This window comes from Sebastes umbrosus, chromosome 2 (assembly GCF_015220745.1).
Source record: "Sebastes umbrosus isolate fSebUmb1 chromosome 2, fSebUmb1.pri, whole genome shotgun sequence".
NCBI classification, from domain to species: Eukaryota; Metazoa; Chordata; class Actinopteri; order Perciformes; family Sebastidae; genus Sebastes; species Sebastes umbrosus.
The window spans coordinates 20,730,429-20,753,478 of NC_051270.1; the positions used below are offsets into that span (position 1 = coordinate 20,730,429).

A 23,050-nucleotide genomic window follows, 5' to 3' on the forward strand; every position below is an offset into this window, starting at 1 on the left:
TTAGTGTACATCTTCCTTCCTTTTTTGTTATAGATTTTTTTTCTTTTCCCTTGTATAAGCCTGTGGCTTCTTGACCTCTCCTGACACATTTCTTGTTTGTTTTTTTCATTGACTGGATTTTGTGCAGTTTTATATATGTGCAAATAAATAAATAAATAAAGGTTAGTCCCATTGAGATTAAGTGACAAAGGACATTAAAGAGGGACACAAATACCCCACACCTCACCTCCATACCATTATTGACACACAGTACACCTGAACTGAATGAACTGTAATGCTGTGCAATATGCTGCCTTCCACTGTGTAATTGTCTGAAATATATACATTTTTTTCTTTTTAATATTTTAAAAATTATGAGAGCTACAAGTTATTTTAACATGGTCATGGAGCATATATACTGTATATTATATTATTAAGTTAATAATATGATTTGCAGGCCTATGTAAAATATTAATTTGTAAAGTAACTAGTACATCCTATAGCTGTGAGAATCATGTCTATCTATCTATCTATCTATCTATTTATCTATCTATTTATCTATCCATCTATCTATCTATCTATCTATCTATCTATTTATCTATCTATCTATCTATCTATTTTAAAAAAGCTCCCCCTAAAGTAAACTTTCCCCCAATGGTAGTACTTCTTTAAACTGAAGCTTTTATTTTGAAGGCTGAGACCGGAAGCTGCGTATCTACAGTAGCTGATATTGTGTCGTAGTAGCTATCATCAGACTACATTAGTCCATCTTTGAGGACTTTCAGAGGGACTCCAGACAGCTTACACAGATGTCTGCCATGTTTTGAAAGACATAACCTATTTAGGAAGTTGTAAAATGGGTAAAAAGGATAAAGGAGACCGGGGTGAGTTGATAATGTTAATGTTAATGTTAATGTTAATGTTAGCTGTTAGCTGTTAGCTGCTAGCTGCTAGCTGCTAGCTGGCTGGAAGATGAAGATGTGCAGTGAAACTCACATGTCTCTGTTGTTGTGACATGACCACACTGTAGTTTTGCATTTGGAGTCCTTTAAAGCCTCCTTTGAGTATCAAATGCCTTGCTAAAGGGTAACATTAGTAGTTATAGTGAAATGTTAACTTGGTAAATGACAAAACTGTGACACAACAGTCTAAAATGATATTTAGAAACGCAGGAATGGGTCATAAACTACATGACTTATTGACTGAAATGCGTGTGTAGTAAAGCACACAGCGTCTTTTCACACAAACACACAGGGACATGTACCTGTGTGCTCTATTGGTAAAATGCCATACCCCCTGCAGGACAGATAATAATGCACTATACTCATTTTTAACAGTCTCTTATGCACTATATTCACTTTTTTAATAGTCCTGTATCACAGCTGTTACCCTGCACTATATTCACTTTTAACAGTTTTCTTCATCTCCTTGTATTTTTATATCTGGTATATTTTTTTTGTAATTTGTACTTTGCACTACTAACTTTTTTACTGCCTTTTTACTAACATGTTTTGCACTATGGAACTGTGATGCTGGACACAGTTACTATCCATCTATCTATCTATCTATCTATCTATCTATCTATCTACAAATACAGCAAAACAAGCTTTAGGAAAGGAAGGATATTCCTACATCTTGTATTGGAAAAGAAAGTTTTTGTTCCCCCTATGCTCTACACATAAAAGGAAGGATATCTGTATGTGTGTGTGTGTAGATATGTGTGCATGTGTACAGTATATGTGTTTAAGAGTAGATATATGACCATCCACCTCCTCATTCAATGCCAAACACACACCCATTATCCACATCACACACACAGACACATTCTTCAACCTTGTGTTGTGTTGTTTTTGTACTTTATTATTTGTCTTTCTCTGTATAATATCGTTTGGTCTTTTTTATATATGTCCTTACACATGTCTTCACTTGTTTTCTAATCACTTTATAACACAATAAAAAGAAAGAAAAAAGAAATGGGTTTGGGTCTGTGGGTTTTAAAGAGTCATTATATATACCATGATATTGCCAGGAGTGGGTTAAAATCTTAAAACAATATAATTTACATTGATGTTTCTGCTGTCAAGTTATTTGTCCACCTCTACTTTACTGAAAATGTTTTTCTAACTCATACTGTTGGGTTATAGACAAGAAGTCAAAAAAGCGTGTCTATGAGGAGGAAGAAGATGAAGAAGAGGTCGTGGGCAGCGAGTCTCAGGAGGCCATACCTGCTGCTGCAGGGAAACAAGTGGAAGAGTCCAGTACAAAGCTGGATGAATATGGAGCCAAAGACTACCGTGTTCAGATGATGTTAAAGAATGATCACTCTTCACGCCCCCTCTGGGTGGTAAGATCTGTTTGGATTGTTGATTACCTCCCTTGACACAGATTTTACATGATATTGTAAGATATGTCTCTTTGTATTTCTTTCTCATCCTCTTTTTTTTATCATTCTTAACTCCTTCAGGCTCCAGATGGACACATCTTTCTGGAGGCCTTCTCACCAGTGTACAAGTACGCCCAGGATTTCATGGTGGCCATTGCAGAGCCAGTGTGCAGGCCTAACCATGTCCATGAGTACAAGCTGACGGCCTATTCCCTGTATGCAGCTGTCAGTGTGGGGCTGCAGACCTCTGATATTGTGGAGTACCTGCAGAAACTCAGCAAGACATCTGTACCTGATGGAATTGTGCAGTTCATTAAGGTCTGAATGAGAGAGTGTATGGTGTTTTGAGAGAAGAGGACAATTTAATGTATTATTTTTTATGCCATGTGTGCAACATGTGGATATTTAATCATTGCATTTTATCCCTCTCCCTCTCTCAGCTCTGCACATTGAGCTATGGCAAAGTCAAGCTGGTGCTCAAGCACAATAGGTAAAGGCAATTTAACAACCACTCCTTCTGTCTTTACATCATTAATCGTCCCTTCAGTGTTCTTCTTAAACTGTGCTGCCTGTCTACCTTCAGGTATTTTGTTGAGAGTGCCTTCCCTGATGTGATCCAGCGCCTCCTGCAGGACAACGTGATCCGTGACTGTCGTCTCCGCACTGCAGACGGAGCGGACACTGAGCTTATTACCGAAGTCATCACCAGCAAGTCATTGGTATGCCATCCAAAATCTTTTTTTTTACTTACACACAAACATATAAACTCATTTATTATTATAAAGTAATTTATTATTTTTTTAAATTTGAAATAATCTATGAATTTAAAGGTGCTATTGATAACATTGATAACATTCAGCCACTAGATGTCGCACTCTCCCTCCCGTGTTCCATTGCATTCACTTCGCAACAAGTAGTTGCCCGTTCGTTGCACAACCTGCATCTTTTACGGTGGAGTGGAGTGAGACTCAGACAGACAGTCAAGTGATGAATCTTTCGTGGGAGATTAATGAAGTCATTTTGCAACATGTATCTATTGGCCTACAATAGGTGTGTGTTTGTGTGTGTACGCGGCACGCACGTTAGGTAACTGGACACAATCGTCACTAATGCTCACATAGCTCGTCAGTGATTGAAGCTCTTCTTTTCTTCATTTTGACAATCTAACCGGTGACAACACATTAGTTAAGGTTGTAAGGACTATGGCTGTTGGTAGTTGTTGTTGATTTTGTTTAAATATGATTCAATTTTATGGGTTATTGTTGTTCGGACAATTAAGCTAATATAGCTAATATGTGCTAATGTCAGTTGTCACTTGTTGCCACGATAACTATTCACGTTGTCTGCAGCTTGATGGAGACACCAGTGTCTGTGCGGCCAGGCATGGCAGAGGCACCCTCCTTTTATTGCCATTTATCTGTTTTTTCCAGTAACTGGCAACTTGATTGCTGACGACACAGAGATACCTTGTGATACCAACTTCGTTATACTGTTGGCTCACAAGCCTTGTTAGAAATGGGAACCGAACATCAGATAACATCCACAGACATAAACAAAACATTGATTTTGGACCCGGCAAAATTTTAAAACTGATTAATTCACAATCATAATACTTTTTCAGAAAAAGCCATACATAATAAAAGAAAATATTCGTCTACATAAAAATGTTATCAATAAAACCTTTAAACACATTTTAAACACATACATGTGTTTTTGTGTTTACTACCCACTGTTGGGGGAAGTCAAAAGACTTACACTTTCGACCAGAAGAGGTCATTGACTTAAAGATGGAGTTAAGTTGCACTATAGCGCATTGTGATGTGCTATACTTCACAGATCATTGAGCTTCTGCTCGATGGCAGCACAACCAAAATTTTACACCTATTTGAAGCTACTCTTAAAAATGTGATTATGCACACATTTTACAAACAAAATAATATTAATGACATGAGGAAAGATGTCTTGTGATGCACAAACTGAACATCAGGTCAGGTCATTTATGATGCCATATAATTAGGAAGCAGTAATGAGTTATGTTTTGGAAATAACGGTTGTCCTGGTAATACACCAAATGTCCCTCGGTTTCTCCGTCTGACAGATTTCCAAGTCTATTGAGGAAAAGGTGGGTACTTCCTCCTCACAGCAGCCTGGCGATGGACAGACTTCAACCCAGAAGGTCCCTGAGGATATCTTCAGTTACTATGAGCAGATGGATAAAGAAGAAGAGGAGGAGGAAGAGACTCAGACTGTGTCTTTTGAGATCCGCCAGGTACACATCGGATTTCTTTTTCTCTTTTTTTTGCTGTTTAACTACTACGGACTTTACATTACTGCTGACATTTATGCTGTTTATTTCAAATTAAGTATCATGTTATAAATCATAATTTTATGCTCTACTCTGAACTCTGCTTCTCTGACCTGGTGTAGGAGATGATTGAAGAGGTGCAGAAGCGTTGTATTACAATGGAGTACCCCCTCCTAGCAGAGTACGACTTTCGCAATGATACAGTCAACCCAGACATCAACATAGACCTGAAGCCCACTGCTGTGTTGCGACCCTACCAGGAAAAGAGTCTGCGCAAGATGTTTGGAAATGGACGTGCTCGCTCTGGGGTCATCGTGCTGCCCTGTGGTGAGACAGCTGGTTTACTGCAGTCGAGGGAGGACAGGACATTTAGTGACAAAACAGAAAGTACACCCCCAAAGCATTTCATCACAATTAAAATGCAATCTTGAAATGGCAAAGTGGTTGAACTTGAATATGAAATAATAATTTGTGATATAAAAGATTTAAAATATTTGCGTAGCCCATATGAAACAAGGGATATACTCTTATATTTAGTTTCTTTTATCTTAATGTTAATTTGGGTTGAGGGTGTACTCTCAAAAGCCTGCATGTCTCAATATTTTCTCCCCCCTTTGCTTTCCAGGAGCGGGCAAATCTCTGGTGGGCGTGACAGCGGCGTGCACGGTGCGTAAACGCTGCCTGGTGTTGGGGAACTCCTCAGTGTCAGTGGAGCAGTGGAAGGCTCAGTTCAAGATGTGGTCCACCATTGATGACTCTCAGATCTGCCGCTTCACCTCCGACGCCAAGGACAAGCCCATCGGCTGCTCGGTGGCCATCAGCACCTACTCTATGCTGGGTCACACCACCAAGCGCTCCTGGGAGGCTGAGCGAGTCATGGAGTGGATGCGGAGCCAGGAGTGGGGACTCATTATCCTGGATGAGGTGCACACTATCCCTGGTGAGCTGTTATTGTTACTGTTACATCAGTTTTCAAGAAAACTCTATATTACCTTCCAATAGAACAGCGATATGCAAAGAATATTTTATATATAGTAATGGTCTGGATACAATGGGATATAGACACATGAAGTAGACACATCATTTGGTGAGATTATTCTACATGTTAACATGATAATTCTGTACTTTCTCTGTAGCCAAGATGTTCCGTCGTGTTCTGACCATTGTCCAGGCACATTGCAAAATGGGGCTCACTGCCACACTGGTCAGGGAAGATGACAAGATTGTGGACCTGAACTTCCTAATTGGGCCTAAACTGTTTGAGGCCAACTGGATGGAATTGCAGAACAATGGCTACATTGCCAAAGTCCAGTGTGCAGAGGTGAGTCTCGCAGTATGATACAGTGGAAACTGCTTATATGGATCAAAAAGCTTGGGACAGAATCATTCCTATACAAATGCTGTTTAAATAATTTGCTTATAGTAATCAAGTAGTCCGCTTACAGATTCAATTTAACAAGTACAAGTGATAAATCTCTCTGAACAATATGCCCATATCTGTGCTTCAGGTGTGGTGCCCGATGTCTCCAGAGTTTTACAGAGAGTATGTGGCCATCAAGACGAAGAAGCGCATCCTGTTTTATACAATGAACCCCAACAAGTTCCGCGCTTGCCAGTTTCTCATTCGCTTCCACGAGCGGCGCAACGACAAGATTATGGTCTTTGCTGACAACGTGTTCGCCTTGAAGGAATACGCCATTCGCCTCAACAAGTAAGTTATTTACAACAAGAGCAGCATTTAAAATGTTTCAGTAAATTGTTGCCTGTTCAGATGAGGATTACTTTATGTTTTTATGCTCTCTCAATTTCCTCTCGAAGGCCTTACATCTACGGTCCGACCTCTCAGGGGGAAAGAATGCAGATTCTACAGAACTTCAAACACAACCCCAAGATCAACACCATTTTCATCTCCAAGGTAAACAAACCAATCGATCAATCTATTATTGATAAATAATATAGACTGTACTCATTCAGTCACCACGTGCCCCCTTGTGGCCAGTAGGAGGTATACCAGTGTTTTGAAGACGACTAGCTGAGTGTCATTCATTTGCCTCCTCTCTGCACTATTGCTGCCTTCAGTATGTTTATATGGACGCTAACAATTGAATCAGATTGAAACAATATTCCAGTAATGGTACTAATCCTACTGGCTGGCGATCACACATTATTCCAGACATTTACTCCATTCTGAAACAAATGACATGAAATCAGAATTTTTTTTGCCTTTGATAAAACAGTAAATGCACACTTATCATCTTTCAATGGAATCATATTGTGATGAAATCATACTGTATATCAAAATTTCACAATACACAATTATAGTATCTAAATTGATAATAACAAGCACATAATAAGTCAAATTTCTCAGAAAATCTGAATTGATAAGAGTTCTGCTTACGGGAATACCCCAGTGTAGTTAAACATTTATTTGTTTTTTCTTTATCTATAATTTCACTTGAAATTGATATGTTTGTTTTACATTAAAGTTCTTAATTAAATGAGAAAATACTCAGTACTTTGTCCAGTACTTAATTCACACAGGAGTATACCAAAATAGCCTTTACCATGTGGTCATTTCATATAGACTATTTATTTATTGAATTACCAGAAAACATGCTACATAGTGATATATATTGTTATTGAGATATGAAATGACCTATATCGGGAAAGAAGAAGATTTTGGCCATATCGCCCCGCCCTAATTCCTTTTACCAAACAGGTTGGAGACACCTCATTTGACTTGCCAGAAGCCAACGTTCTGATCCAGATCTCCTCTCATGGTGGATCACGCAGACAAGAGGCCCAGAGGCTGGGAAGAGTCTTACGAGCCAAGAAAGGTCAGTCTGTCTGCAAAAAAAACACATATTGTTTGCCTATGCATGACACATGCTGATGTAGCTGTTTTGTATACCTCGATCCATGAACTAAAATGGTTATTCTCGCTCCACCTGCTTGTTTAGGAATGGTAGCTGAGGAGTACAATGCGTACTTCTACTCACTGGTGTCCCAAGACACCCAGGAGATGGCATACTCCACCAAGAGGCAGAGGTTCCTGGTGGACCAAGGCTACAGCTTTAAGGTATGTTCACCCCTGCAACATCTTATCATTTCCACACTACCACCACAAAGTTTACCATGTTGTTCATACACCAGATTATACATTTCTGTCATGAACCTCATGGCACATAAAAGCTTGCTCTCACAGTTAAGAACAATTACACTGAAGGCTATGTCACATAAGACAGAGAAACTAAAGGTGCTAAAGATTTATTTCACTTAGTTTTGGTAAACCTGATTTAACTGTATCAATTTTGAAAGTGTTTAGTTTGTTTATTTAAATTACATTACATTACAAATTGGATTTTCTTTTTTCAGTTTCTGTTATCTGTACACTTGCCCAATATGATGGGCATCTTCTGCTCATAGAGATAGTTTACATCAGAAGAGAATTCAACTATCCTCTATATCTTTACATAGCAAATAGTTGTTTGATGCTATAATAATGCTCTAGATATCGCATAGAGCACCTTTAATTAAGTAAAATTTTAACTATTTCTTAAATGTACTTGTGACAAATTCTTCAGGATGAATGGAAAAATGTTTGAATAAGAAAAAGCGTGTGCTTGATCCTTGGTCTTCATTTATGTGACACATCATTCTTGTTCCATTTTCAAATACCATTTTGTTCCTCTTTTTTTCATAGGTGATCACAAAGTTGGCAGGTATGGAGGAAGGGGACTTAATGTTCTCCACCAAAGATGAGCAACAGCAGCTGCTTCAGAAAGTCCTAGCGGCTTCAGACCTGGATGCTGAGGAGGAAGTGGTGGCAGGGGAGCTGGGCGGACGACCACAGGTGAGGACGTTCACTAAACCTGGACTCAGAAAGCACATATACATAATTGCCTTTGCATTTGTGCTATTGTACATTACAATATTCTCACTTGTTTTCTCTCCCCCCTGCTTCCTTATCAGTTCTCAAGGCGAACGGGCACCATGAGCTCCATGTCGGGTGCAGATGACGCCGTCTACATGGAATATCAGAGTCGAGGCAACAAATCTCTATTAGGCAAGAACATTCATCCGCTGTTCAAGCGCTTCAGGAAGTAGATGCACTGACCCTGACACCTGAAGACTTACTCAGTTGCAACAAGACAAAGTTTGGGCGCAATAATGAATACTGAGGCTAAGCACCAGGCTACCAGCAGCAGGTTCAGATAGTCCGGCTGGTCTGGAGAACAGGGCAATAACTGGAGATAACCTGAACCTGAATATTATCTGAAGCTCATGACGATGTACTGTGCGTTGCTTCCTCCTGGTAGCTGATGGTGATGATGGTTGAAATTAATTATACATATAGGTAAGAATGCAGCAAATGACGCCTGCAGGGCTCAGCTGCTCTGTGTGATGAATTTGAAAGCCTCAACTCCAGCTCCCTCAAGCACTTCACATGCAACAATATTTGCAGATTAAATCTCTAAGTGTCAACTGCTGTTGGCTCTCACTTGGAATTGAAAAAAACAAAAACAAAAAAACCCTGAAACAAAAGTTTATGCAATTCAAGCTTCCACAACGCTTGAAGACTTGGACTTGCTGTTAGCAGTATATTTCAACCACAAATGTCTGCGCGTAGGGTGAGAGTGGACGGGAGTATGACGGATAGGTGATGTTAGCCCTACCTTGAATAACCTGTGTCTTATCTACTGTTAGTGTATGCTTCACTGACGACTTTATCTGAGGAGGAAAACTAAGGAAGGATGTATGTTGGACTTGTGTCAATTCAGTTTTTTGTAAATGTGGCTACATTTTACATGTTAAAACATCACAAATGAAACCCACATAATCAGTGGACATTAATCTGTTCCTAATGTTAATTTTCATTAATATGTTTCGTTCTGGAGTTTATGTTTTTAAAATGTTGCTAAATATGTTTTGTTTAAGAATGACGGCTCTTTGTGTTTTTTGTTTACATCTGTAACTATGGGAGACAGAAAATAATGTTAATCTCCTAAGAAATTGATAATAATTATTAAAATGAGTCTGTTATATACAGTGGTATATGACAGACAAACGTATGGCAAAATGGAACATGACAACATTCAAAATCAGTAAAGCTATTTAAAATAACTATAAGGAATAAGTTGTTCCTGCCAGCAATTAATAGCGACACCACCGGCTAAACATCACAGTACATTAATTTATTTCAATTTGTTAAGAAAAGTAAGAGTAAAAGAAGTGTAGCTGCAAGATTTTTTCCTCTTGAATACTGGCAGGAGGGAAAACTTGGCATGAGTAAAAGCGGGGGCTAGAGAGGGGTGAGGGGCTGGGGGTGTACTTCCTCTGCTTCTTGATGACTTGAAGACTTTCCAAAAACAACATCCAGCCTGGTGCCTTGTGCAAGCTGCCAGAGTGGTGAGTGTGGGAAAATACCCACCTCTGCCCAGGCGCCCTTCACTATACCACAGCGAACAGTAACCCTCTAAATGGCCCTTTCTATTTCCTGGTCGGTTTAATCCCTGCTTTGTGTCCTCGGGAGACTTGAGGCCTCATTGAAGGAGCAATGTAGATTGTAATGCAGATTTAAATTCAAGTGTCTGTTGAGATGAGGAGTGAGAGAGAGAGGATGGACCATCCAACTGAAGTACATTTATCACAATGGGGAAGAAAATGTACACGGACATGAGGAAGTGTGCTGATTCAAATGCTAATAACTGATGCATGGTTTGTGATCCTCTGAGAGGATGGTCAAAACAGTGATTCAATTTATCAGAAATGTGATAAAAGCAATCACAAGTTGGAAAGCAGTGATGAGTTCAGGGTTTAAATGGGAACTACGCTCATTTTCAAAATTATTTGAAATTATATTAAATTATTTAAATGTTATTCCTATGGTCTAAGACAGTCCAAAACTATTAGTAGACATGAACAACTCTCCCAAATCCAAACTCCAATTTCTGATAACATAGGGTATAAAGTGTAGAACTGCTCCATACCCTACGACATCACAAGTTTGAGTTTCACTACTTTAGTTTTTGGACTATGGGAGAGAGTCGTTCATGTTTACTAATATTTTTTGGACTGTCTTGGACGACAGGAATAACATGTATGAATTTTGAAAATGGGTGTTGTTCCCCTTTAAACCTCCTCTTCAAGATCTGTTAAAAAAGATCAACACCAAAAAGTTTAGCCCGGTGTGAGAACTTTCTTAGACAGAGACATGAATAGTGTGCAAATATTTTATAATTTGCTAAATCTACCATTCATGTTTTGTAAGCTTCAAGAGAAATATTACACACATATATATATATATATATATATATATATATATATATATACAGTATATCATGCCTCCATGAGCTCCAGACATGTAACAACTTGTTTTTGGCAATCTATCTCCACAGATTGTATACAGTCTATCTTGTATTTCTTGAAATATTACTGCTGAACATTAACAAACTGGTGAGCACTTACTGTAGGTGTAAACAGCTAATGATTTGTGAGAAATCACCTCTCTGAATATGGATGTCCACACTGTTAAGAATTCCCCAGTAGAATAACAGTAAAGAACTGGCAGCAGGGTTGCCTTTATGTTACTGTAAAATTAACATTATTATACTGTCGCTGAAATTTACAGCTTTGTACTGTTAATGAAAAATACTAATTTCATAGTATTTTACAGTTAATTTACTGTTTAAAGATACATTATATAGCTGTTTTCCACCTTTCTTTTACATTATTTTACTGATTTGTTTTAATGCACTATTTAGGTTGTATTTTTTACATACATTTTAATAAACATTATTTTTTGCCTAGAGGAATAGACTTAGCAGGTTACAGACATAGAAATAGTCACACTAAATACAATTAAAGGCACTTGTTAGGAAAAAGGCTATAATAGACTTGTTGACACTTTTCCCAAAATGTCTGTCTCTAGCTGGCTACAAGCACAGAATGCAAACCAGAACAACATGTGAGTGAAGAACAATAAAGCTAATTCACTGATTTTACAATCATGTACAATGTACAAGCCTCACATGTGCAGATCAGATCCCAGAATTAAAAAAATACTGCATGAAACTGTTACTGATGATACTTTGGACAGTTGATCAGCAGTAAAGTGATGTTTTTTAAGAATGCATTAAGTTCAGTTAAAAAACGGCCTATGAGCGTAATCTAACAGGTTTTCTTTTGTATTAACAGTAAAGCACTGTTTTTAGCTATAACAGGTTAATACTGTTGAAATCCTGCTGTAAATTAACAGCAATTGTTTACAGTGCACGAGCTGACATGAGCCAGACTGTGGGAGGGATTTTCCCTTTGTTATATGACCAATGTAAACATGCAATTTGGCTTCAAGTGAAGTTAATCACATTAACCTTTATTCGGTGTGCATGTGTGTGTGTTTGCATGCTGGAGGTGGGGTGTGGACCTACACACAGGCTGATTGATTGGTGTGATGTAACCGTATTTTGGGCACGTTGTAACGCACTCTTTTCCCAATGAAAGACTGAGCCCAGCAGCTTTTTGGGTGGAAACGCCCACAGCCTAATACAGACTTATATCCCTCCCTTCTTTTGAAGCGAGCATCCAATCCTCTTCCACTTCTGTGGTTGTACAAGCAACTCTTTAAAAGCGCCCCACAATATACAATCCCATCTGACATTACAATACCCCACAGAGAGGGAGGATACGGCTGCATGTGCCAGAAGCATGCATTTGCAGATGTGCCTCTTTTAGACTTTGCAAAAGATTTTTTTGTGCACGGAAACACCGAAAAGAAATCCAAATAATGGCAATCCTGAATCATTTCACGACAACATGCTGGAAGAGTTTGCAAGGCGACCGGCTAAACAAGCAGCTGTTCTTCATTTTACGCGCTTTGCACAAGTCTGCAGCCAGCGAGGCTTTCGGGATGTCCTCGGCTGGAGAAGAAGAGGCCATGCCTGAGAGATTGATCACAGAGAAACCCAGAGTCATGAGCCTGAAGGAGATGCCTGGACCCAGCACCCTGTCCAACCTGGTCGAGTTCTTCTGGAGAGACGGGTTCAGTAGAATCCACGAGATTCAGGTAATGTGAAAGTGTCCATATAGACCTTTCTTTTGAGCTTTTTTCTCGACAGATGAAATGTTTTCTTTGTGTTCCTCATTCTCAGCTTGTGCCAAATGTGCCACTGATGCGTAAAATGGCACAGACAGTTGCGTAAAAGCGCACCAGGAGTTTTGCTCGCTGGTCAAGTTTTGTAATAGTCTTCAAGTGAGTTACGTGAGACACTGAATGAGTTTTCTCCAGAACAAGATGCAGCAGATAATCTCGTTTGTAAATCACTTTGATATTCAGTCTGTAGAGAAAATCTTAAAACAAGTTAAAAGTTAGGAAATTAGCAAATGAGCCAAATCAGCTTGAAAAAAAACAACACTTACAAAAGATAACATTTTGTTTGTTTATTTGTTTATTTATTTTTTGCACAATTTAAGACTATACAACACAACAAAAAAAAACTAAATGAATAATATACAGTTGCAGGAAGAGGCAAAAAAAACCACTGGGCTTATCTGAAGCCTCCACCCAAAGACAAGATTAATATAAAGAAATAATATGACTACATAATAGTGATAACAAGCAATTAGGACAAGTTATATATAATAACAACAATAACAATACAGTAAATATATCAAAAAAAAAGTGTGTGGAAGTGTATGGTTAGTGTTTGTGAGGAGGAAATTGATTTAAATATCTAGAAAGACTTTTGGGCAATCGTAACCAAATAACATTGTGAGTGGGAAAAAACATAAAAACAGATACATGGAAAACATGGGGAAAAGCAATTACAAAACAGCAATTAAATGACTCTTTAAGTGACTTTTTAAACCTTTGACAGATGAACAGTTTATTGATAGATGTGAAAAGCTACTCCATAATTTGGTTCCCCTAAATCTTTTCGAAATTGACCTCTACTAGTGAGACATTTAGGAGGATGAAGATCTAGAGACTGACAGGTTGAGTAAGAATGGACCTGAGAATTGGTTTTTGTTTTGCAAAATAAGTACCTGTTTGTTACCTAGTATACTCTTGATCAGGACAAGTAGTTAATCATGATCATGTTGTGTTGAAACTTCACACTCAGCATTATGACGCATCTTTAAAAATGTAAAGTCAGATAAACACACCCCTCTTTCTATTTTAATTCAAGCAGCTGTGTGTGAGCATTGCCATTTGCCATAGGCATTGATTGAAATATAGACATCCTCTCTTACTGACACAACATTCAGACACATAAAAGGTATCTTTGGAAGGTGGGTAAATGAAGGCCATTGTTACAGACTGGTTCTACTGGAGATACCACTGGCATGGCTGGTATACAACACTAATCTGCTGAAATGAGTTCCAACACTTTACCATTATTATTTGATCTGATTCAATCGGATACAATAAAAATGTTTTTATTATATTATTTACAATACATTTACATTTCTAAGCTAAATCATAGATTTAACCTAATAGCCAGTATCTGCATATACTACGTTACATTACATTTTGATTTTATAAAGAATATGTCTGTCTGATAAAGTGAAGTTTAGTCCTGGATTTTCTCCAAAAGAAATAAATGTGACTACTCATTTTTTTTGCTTTAAAGATGGAGCACAGGAAGAAGTTTGGCAAAATTTTCAAATCCCGTTTTGGGCCCCAGCTGGTGGTCTCGGTGGCAGACCGCGACCTGGTGGCTGAGGTGCTGAGGGCTGAGGGCGTGGCCCCCCAGAGAGCCAACATGGAGTCCTGGAAGGAGTACAGAGATATGAGAGGCCGTTCCACTGGCCTCATCTCAGCGTGAGTCCCCTTTGACCTTTGACCCGGAAGTCTGGACAGTGACCTCCTGAAATTAATGATTTTGGGGTTGACAGGATAATTACTTTACTTGAATGTGCTTGGTGTCCGGGCTACATGTCCATTGTTAGCTAACTTCTAGTATACATTCCCTTTTACTTCTCAAATTTTCAGCTTTTGTATCTATGAACTCATCTGGCATCAATACTTTAATTTTTCAACAGGTTCACCACAATCATTCTTCATAAAAACAAGGCTATTCCGTCTACATATGTCTGTGAATGTCTTGCATTAAAATAAAACAATACAATGGAAGGACAAAAATTCACCTTGTCTCTTGTTCTCCAGTGAGGGAGAAGATTGGCTGAAAATGCGGAGCGTGCTCAGGCAGCTCATCATGCGTCCCCGAGACGTGGCAGTCTTCTCTGATGATGTGAACCAAGTGGTGGATGACCTCATCAAGAGAGTTCGTATTCTGCGCACGCAGGAGTCTGACGGAGCGACTGTCCTCAATGTGAATGACCTCTTCTTCAAATATGCCATGGAAGGTTTGTAAAGTGCACACAAAGGGTGTTTTGTGAATGAATCAAATGTTGGGCAAGGTGGATTTGAAAAGGATAGTGAAGGTGTAGTTTGATGATCAGTGAGGCCGTCAGAGAGGACAAAAAGTAGGTAAGAAGAGGTGATAGCAGAGAAAAAAAAGACAGGAAAAAAAAATACGCAAATTCAATCCTCTCAAATTTAGATTTACCACATTGTGATGCACATGTGTTACATTTCAGTTAAGTGATCAGGAATCCTTACAGCTTTCTAAACTGTACAGAAAAGATTACTGAAACTCTGTCTCCCTCTTCCCTGCCTTTGTCTTTACAGGTGTGGCAACCATTATGTACGAGTCCCGACTAGGCTGTTTGGAAAATGAGATTCCCAAGGAAACCCAAGACTACATTAGTGCGCTGCACCTCATGTTCAGCTCCTTCAAGACGACCATGTATGCCGGGGCGATCCCAAAGTGGCTCCGACCTGCCATGCCCAAACCCTGGGAGGAGTTCTGTCTCTCCTGGGATGGCCTCTTCAAATTCAGTAAGTGTTGACATTTTGACCACGGGGGGTGCATTATACTACTGCTACTTTTTAGTATACTTGCAACACTGACAGTCTGTCTCTTCAGGCCTCCCTTCAAAGCCACTCCCCCAAAATTATAAAAATGATTTTTTTTCCTTTTTTTTTGGTCAGAGCATTTGATTTATTGATTGCTAGTGATAATGAGAATTTCAACAAATATAGCATTATGTATTTGAACAGCACAACCAACCCAACTTTTAATTAAAGCTGAAGTAGGCGAGATTGGAGCAAATATGTTTAAAAAAAGTTACTTTTATAAAACGGTCGCTATATCGTGACAGTAGTACATGAAACGGGTAACCTGAAAAAAAATCATGTGCATCTGTGTCCTCCGGTGCTCCTAACGGCATCTGCAAGATTTCACAGACCGGAGGGAAAAAAGCAGTAAGAGCTGATCTGAGGTCCGCTGTCCATCTGCCGTCTATGAGAGCCAGCTGTCAATCACTCGCGATCTCCGACCAAACGGTCAAACTAGGCAGCGCTGATCAAATATGGATCAATATTATGTTACGTTAATGCATATTTCTCACCTCAAATGTTTTCAGAATCATCTTGTAGTGCACGGTTTAGCTGTAAAATGAGAAAGTTTGTGAGGCCGCCGCCATTGTGAAATCTGCGGAAGTAGTGTCCTTGGGTGTCCAGAAAGGCGCCACTAAATAAAATGTATTATTATTATATATTACTTTGCATGTTACTAGAATGGCTTCCTCCAAAGATCATTATAAATAGTTTCCGATGTGTAAGCATGTTAAGTAATGCTTTGTCTGTTCAAATACAAAACAGTACAGCTCAGGTCTGGCTACGCATTTGCAAACTTTTTTGGGATAGAAGCCAGGCATCAATAGAAAGGAATGTTGATTTGCTTATAAATCTCTACTGCTGTACCATGGGATTGTGGGAGTATGGGGTCCTTCTGTTACATAACCTATTCCTTTTTTTCCTTTATTTCCTTCACTACCCTCCTTCACCTCCCCTTCCGTCCCCCCTCTCCATTCATCCCACCTTCTCTGTCTCTGTCTGATCCCAGGCCGCATTCACGTTGATAAGAGGCTTTCAGAGATCAAGGCCCAGCTGGAGCGGGGAGAGGAGGTGAAGGGGGGACTGCTCACACACATGCTCGTTACCAGGGAGATGAGCGTGGAAGAGATCTACGCCAATTTGACGGAGATGCTACTGGCCGGGGTCGACACGGTGTGTTATGTGCAGAGAGAGGTTTGAGGAGTGTCGAGGTGCAGTGAGTGTAGCTTTAGAGGGAGGTGGAGGAGTCGCACGTGTGTGTCTGCGTCTGTGTGTGTGTGTGTGTGTTTGAGTCAGTCTTGAGTTTCAAGGGTTGGGTTTCTGGCGCCATATCCGTGCCTGTGTGGCTGTGCCAGCGTCAGGTCAGAGCAGTGAATCGGGAGGTTACACAGTATCCCACTGACAAACTTGTTCTCACCCAGATTTTGTTTCTTGTCATTCGTCATTGTCTGTTAGATCTACACAGCGGGAGCTTTTGTCTTCTTTCTCCTCCACCAGACATCTGTGTTGAGTGTTCATGTGTTTCCACATTTTAACTTAATTAGATAGCACATGTAAATAATCAAGACTGTTGGTTTAATGTCACTGAAGTATCATTTTTTTGCGGGTGAAATACTTACCTTTTGAATTGGCAGAATAGAGAAATAGGAAACACTGGAAGGGAGCACATGACATACAACAAAGATCAGATTTGGACCCTGATTGTTACTTTTGCACAGTTGGCGCCTCAGTCCACTGAGTCATCAGACATTTCCCACATACCACAATTTAACAGGCAGAAAGTGACAGATGTTCACAACAAAATATTTGAAATGATCTCAAAATTACCAACAGTTACCAGAAAATGTGTTGCCCGATAATGCGCAATACCCACTGAGAATGATTTTCCAACTGTTTCACACTTGTCCGGTATGTGTGTGTGTGTGTGTGTGTGTGTGTGTGCGCATCTGTGTGTGTACTGAGTGCACATGTGCACAGTTACTGCCTAATTTGTTTGGGGTACTGTCAGATTAATGATAATTATGGGTGTAGAGTGTTTTGTTCTGAGCTGGGGGCCGCGGGATAAAAGGGTGTGTGTGTTTTTGTTGAACTTGTTGCAACGGCCACGTCCCGGTAGGGGGTGGACTTAGCTGAGCCATTACCTGACCCCGTGGTGCAGTTCCCTTTACTCAGCACACACAGGAGCTGTCAAGACACGTTAGCCACAGCCAGAGTTATAGCACAGACTGGGCAGAGGTGAGATGAGGGGGAGAGAATGGGGGACGCTGTCATGAAACAGCAAAGGTTGGGGAATTGGCGTCATAAGAGAGGGGGGAAGAGTTGGGTGTACGATGGATGTTAGAAGAGAAGATGTGGGGGGGAGAGAGGGGAGAGGCCTAATCCTTTTAGAGCTGTTTTTGGATGAGCTTTTGTCATATGATTCCTCTCTGGCTTTGTCTGAGGTGTTGCCAGCATCTGTCCCAGCCGGGGTTGATTAGTTGCAAGTTGGTTAGGTGGGGAGAGGGTGATGGCAGAGTGGGAGGGAGAATCAGAGGAAGAGTAGGGGGAAGAGGAAGGGGAGGTGGGAGACGGAACAGTGAGACGGATGGTGGGCCTTATACAAGGATAGAGACTCTTTTGATCATTAGTTAGTTAGAGATACTGACCTTAGACTGACCTCTGGGGTCTATTCAGTGTGATGTTGGCAATAACAAGGTTGCCCCTCTGATAACAGTAAATGTCATGAAATGCATGGGTGGAAATAAGCGAGGAAGTTGGATGGAAAGATAGGCACGATGCCAGGAATAGAAATAAGATGTGGGATGAGATGACAAAGATATGATGTGAATACGGGAAAGATGACACCCATTTTCATAACCTTTGCTTATCTGCCCACGTCATTGAAATTAAAATGTCAGTGACATGTGAGTGAAAAAGGACGAGTTGAGAACAGGAGATGACATAGAAATGAGTTGACTGTCGCTAAAAAGGAAAGAGGAAATGAAAATGATCAGGGTGTGTCTGATGACAAAGGGACAATGTGTGGGAAGTGTGGAGGGAGAGCAACTGCGAGATCGGGCAATGATATATCAGAAATTGTAGAAATGGAGTGAGGTGTAGGGCTGCAACTAACAATTATTTTCATTGTTGATTAATCTGTTGATTTTTTTTATTTTCTTGATTAATCGATTAGTTGTTTGTTTCGGTTTTTGTCCACAACTCAAACATATTAAATATACTGTCATAGAGGAGTAAAGAAACCAGAAAGTTTTACACATATTTAAGGAGCTAAAGTCAGAGAACTTTTGACTTTTTTTTCTTAAAACATTACTCAAACCAATTAATCGATTATAAAAATAGCTGGCGATTAATTTAATAGTTGACATTTAATCGATTAATCAGGCTTCTACTGTTTATCCTCATTACAATTGACGTAAACTGCACACTGTAATGCTGCTCTGGTAAAAGCATGGAACAATTGAGTGCATGTAATCAAGGTACATATGGATGAGTGTTGTAAGACGAGGGATAAAGGGCCGAGAGTACAGCTGGTATAGTGGCCTCGAGTGTCTGCTCAGCACGTGGAATCAGCCCCCTCTCCCTCAAAGCCCCTCACGGTTACCCAACACTTACGCAACATGGTAGAAACTCTTATATCAGCCTGCATTGCAGTCAAACCTGTTGCAAAACATCAAGAAAAAAAGGCAAAATCTCCACAGAGATTTCATTTAAGAGACAAAGAATAACATACTACACATTCGAAGAGGAATGTATACAACAGATTTTAAAAGATACCCTTTTTTCTATTCTCTCAGACATCCTTCACCCTTTCCTGGGCCAGCTACCTGTTAGCGCGCAACCCTCATGTACAGCAGCAAATCTTTATGGAAGTGAAGAGGACTCTGGGACCTGGAGCAGTTGCCACAGCCGAGGATGTCCCCAATCTGCCTCTCATCAGAGGGCTGGTCAAAGAGACTCTCAGGTGCAGATTGCATGGATAGTTATACTCTTTTAGCTTTTTCTTCTCCAGCTGTTGAATTCAGCAATTGTTTAATAGACTTTAAAATGTAGGGCTTGACTTTGTTCAATATGTTCACGAGTATCTTTAATTTCTTCATTATCTTTCTCTGTGTTGCTTTCATCCGGTTATCTTCCACTTAAACTTTGTGAGAAGATGAATGTATAGTGCTGTTGAATAACAGTCTTTGTGCACCCCTCCCTGGGAGCAGGCTTTTTCCAGTTCTCCCTGGCAACGGACGGATTACCCAGGATGACTTGGTGGTGGGCGGATACTTCATCCCCAAAGGGGTAAGACTGATAGAGACATAATAGATGTGAGTCCTCTAGAGTGTGCATGTGCTGAAGAAAAAGCGTGACCATAAGAGTCGGCCAAAAACATTACAGTGGGACCAGATGTAACATGATCCTGCATTACTCATACATCTCTCTCTCTCGTACACGTGCATGTACTGTACACAATAGCCCAGCTGTTTTCATTACATAACTGACATTTTTGTTTGTTTTCTCACTCCGTCAGACTCAGTTGGCCCTTTGTCACTACTCCACATCTTTCGATGAAGAGAACTTCCCTGACGCTTCAGACTTCCGGCCGGATCGCTGGATACGGAAAGATTCCACAGATCGGGTCGACAACTTTGGCTCCATTCCCTTTGGCTACGGCATCAGGAGCTGCATCGGCAAGAGAGTGGCAGAGTTAGAGATGCATCTAGCTCTCACAAGGGTAGGGGATTAATCACACAAAATGTGTCTTCAAACACATCTGTAAATATATACACTTATATGAATGAATGAAGTTGTCATTATTGTGTCATGCACACAACTATGACCAACCCGCATGGGCTTGCAAGACACCATAAATTAATATAAGCCAGATCCAGAACTACTTTCACAATCAGATCTTCAAACCTTCATTGTGTACAACACAAATCACTGACAACAAACATTTAATGTAAGAGAAATCAGAGTAAATACTAAATAAATAGTCCATCTTGCCTTCTTTATCAGGCTTTTGAGGAAAAATAAGCAAGCCTAAACACAAAATTAAACAATATTTCAGGGTTTTGTCGAGCCATTTCATGGAAAATTTATGTTATTATAATTACTGATATTCTTAGAAATCATCATACTGTAGTATGTATAGTAACAAAAAAACATATTCATTTACTACTCCCAAATCAATCAATCAATCAATCAATTCATCAATCAGTCAATCAATCAATCAAAGTTTATTTGAATAGCACCTTTCATACAGGTTAGTGCAGTTCAAAGTGCTTCACAGATGAGTGACAAGGCGAAAGTAAGACAGAACGAGTGTGAACCATGAAAACAACAGAAAGACAAAAATAATACAACAATTTAATAATGAGATAATTTGCGACCAATGCATGTGAGACAATAAAATGATAAAAATGTAATAACATAAAATTAAAAGCTATAGTTATAGTAGTAAAACAGTGTGAAATAAAAAATATATTAATAAAATTATACAAATGAATACAATAAAATTAGTGATTAATAAAATAGCAATATAATAGAATACAGTTATACAAATTAAATACAATAAAATAAGTGATTAATAAAATAACAGTAAAATAGAATAAAATTATACAAGTGAAATTCAATAAAATAAGTGATTAATAAAATAACAGTAAAATAGAATCAAATTGTACAAGTGAAATTCAGTAAAATAGGTGATTAATAAAATAGAAAGGAAATATAAAAATTAAATTCTCTTGTTTTTTGCACTATCCCCTTTGTTGTTGTACACTGCAAATTTCCCCACTGCGGGACTAATAAAGGAATATCTTATCTTATCTTATCTTATCTTATCTTATCTTATAAATGTACTCATGGACAGTGAGCCATGTACTCTGATTGACATCTGTGTCTTTGCTCCATGTGCAGCTCATTCAAAAGTTCCACATTGGCACGTCTCCTCTCACTGATGACGTCAAGGCCAAAACCCACGGTCTGCTCTGCCCTGCTGACCCCATCCACCTGCAGTTCATCGACAGGGAAAACTAGTCTCAGACTCCTCTCCATAAGGTCTACTGTACTGTATGCTTTTAAAGCGCTTATTCATTATTAGGGTTTTTTAAAAATACACTGCTTTTAGTACACCTTCCACTGTTAGGTTGTAGGTACCAAGCTGAGACTGAGGTTTTACTCAGGCAAGAAATGTGTCTCACCTTCACCTGTTTGTTAGTGGGGAGGACAAACAAATAGTGCTGGGCCAGTCATGTAAAGATAAAAGCTGTTCTTGGAAGTATATTATTTGTAGTCTACGTAGTGAAAACCACTGCAGTTTGGACTGTTACTCCTTCCATTTATTCTATTCAAAATAGTGAGTGGAAAAATGAACTATAATCTATATACTCAAACTGTATCCTTTTTATATTAATATGTGTATGTAATAATGTGTGCACACACATTAATACATGATTATGCTGTTTCCTCCCTGAGTTTGAGAAAGCAATTCACTGAGAATGTTGAAGGGAAACCACGAATGTACTGAAAACGAGCTGTTTTAAGAGGTACAGTATGTATATAATGAGCTTTATTTTAAGATTGTGTTTTCTTTGTGTTGCAAGCCAAAATATTGTTGCAGGTAGCTTTTTTTTCTGGCACCACAATTTTTTTATTTACACCATGGAAGAACATTATCACTAAAGTGGCATTACATGATTTTGATCCATGCACTGTATATACAGGAAACATTAACTACAGTTAACTGATAACTAACGCTAACTGTTTTTAATGTTTTTACATGTAAACATATAATTCTAGTAAAATTGTTTTTTAAATAAAAAGAAATCTGATCATCTTGTGAGTTGGAACTAATGGCTTAACATTTATAAACTCAATTTAAAAAAGTAGAATATTTGCTCAACTAACTATTTTTTTCACACTATATATTTGGATCAAAAAACGTGCTCGTTGTTTCTGGTTTATATGCTGTTTGTGTGAATACAAGTAATTTACCAGAATGTCGGTTACATTATGATTTTATTGAGAGGGATAATGTATGTCACAGAACAGTTTTTGCAAGATGGAAGAGACAAGTTGTTGGATTGTGCTGTAATGAAGGATCACACTGGTTTGCATGGAGGAAAATGGAAACTTTTATATCTTTGTATTTATCTGCTCTTTTGTCTTTCTGTACCCTTTTTATACTGTAGTTCCAGTAAAACTGGGAAACAATAAAAATGATCTAAATATTATTTTAAACATTGTGCGTGTGTTGTCCTTTGTCAAGGTAGGCTAAGTTAAGTCCAGGATGCTTTTAAAATGTCAGTATCGGCAGTGTGTCAAAGGTCAAGATTTACAAAGCTGCGGCTTAATACATGTTTAAATACTACAAACGGAGCAATGGATGAAAACATGGGATAACTAAATAAAATAATACTTTTCTTTGTAGTTT

General features: G+C 39.0%; 2 protein-coding genes across 2 annotated transcripts; both read left to right on the plus strand.

Annotated features, from left to right (window-relative positions):
* The first annotated feature begins 685 nt into the window (after positions 1-685).
* On the plus strand, positions 686-9,607 carry ercc3 (excision repair cross-complementation group 3). Its single transcript, XM_037753970.1, has 15 exons — positions 686-863; positions 2,124-2,323; positions 2,444-2,680; positions 2,803-2,852; positions 2,946-3,081; positions 4,461-4,631; positions 4,790-4,994; positions 5,293-5,607; positions 5,804-5,988; positions 6,176-6,378; positions 6,486-6,582; positions 7,387-7,504; positions 7,628-7,746; positions 8,371-8,520; positions 8,640-9,607. The coding sequence occupies exons 1-15, from the start codon at positions 836-838 to the stop codon at positions 8,772-8,774; spliced, it is 2,349 nt and encodes a 782-aa protein (XP_037609898.1). The 5' UTR covers positions 686-835; the 3' UTR covers positions 8,775-9,607.
* A 2,662-nt stretch (positions 9,608-12,269) lies between these two features.
* Positions 12,270-22,857, plus strand: LOC119480855 (cytochrome P450 27C1). Its single transcript, XM_037757470.1, has 9 exons — positions 12,270-12,732; positions 14,300-14,490; positions 14,836-15,035; positions 15,361-15,570; positions 16,640-16,803; positions 19,425-19,591; positions 19,839-19,917; positions 20,147-20,350; positions 21,535-22,857. Exons 1-9 carry the CDS (start codon positions 12,454-12,456, stop codon positions 21,652-21,654), a joined length of 1,614 nt encoding a protein of 537 aa, XP_037613398.1. The 5' UTR covers positions 12,270-12,453; the 3' UTR covers positions 21,655-22,857.
* The last annotated feature ends 193 nt before the right edge of the window (positions 22,858-23,050 follow it).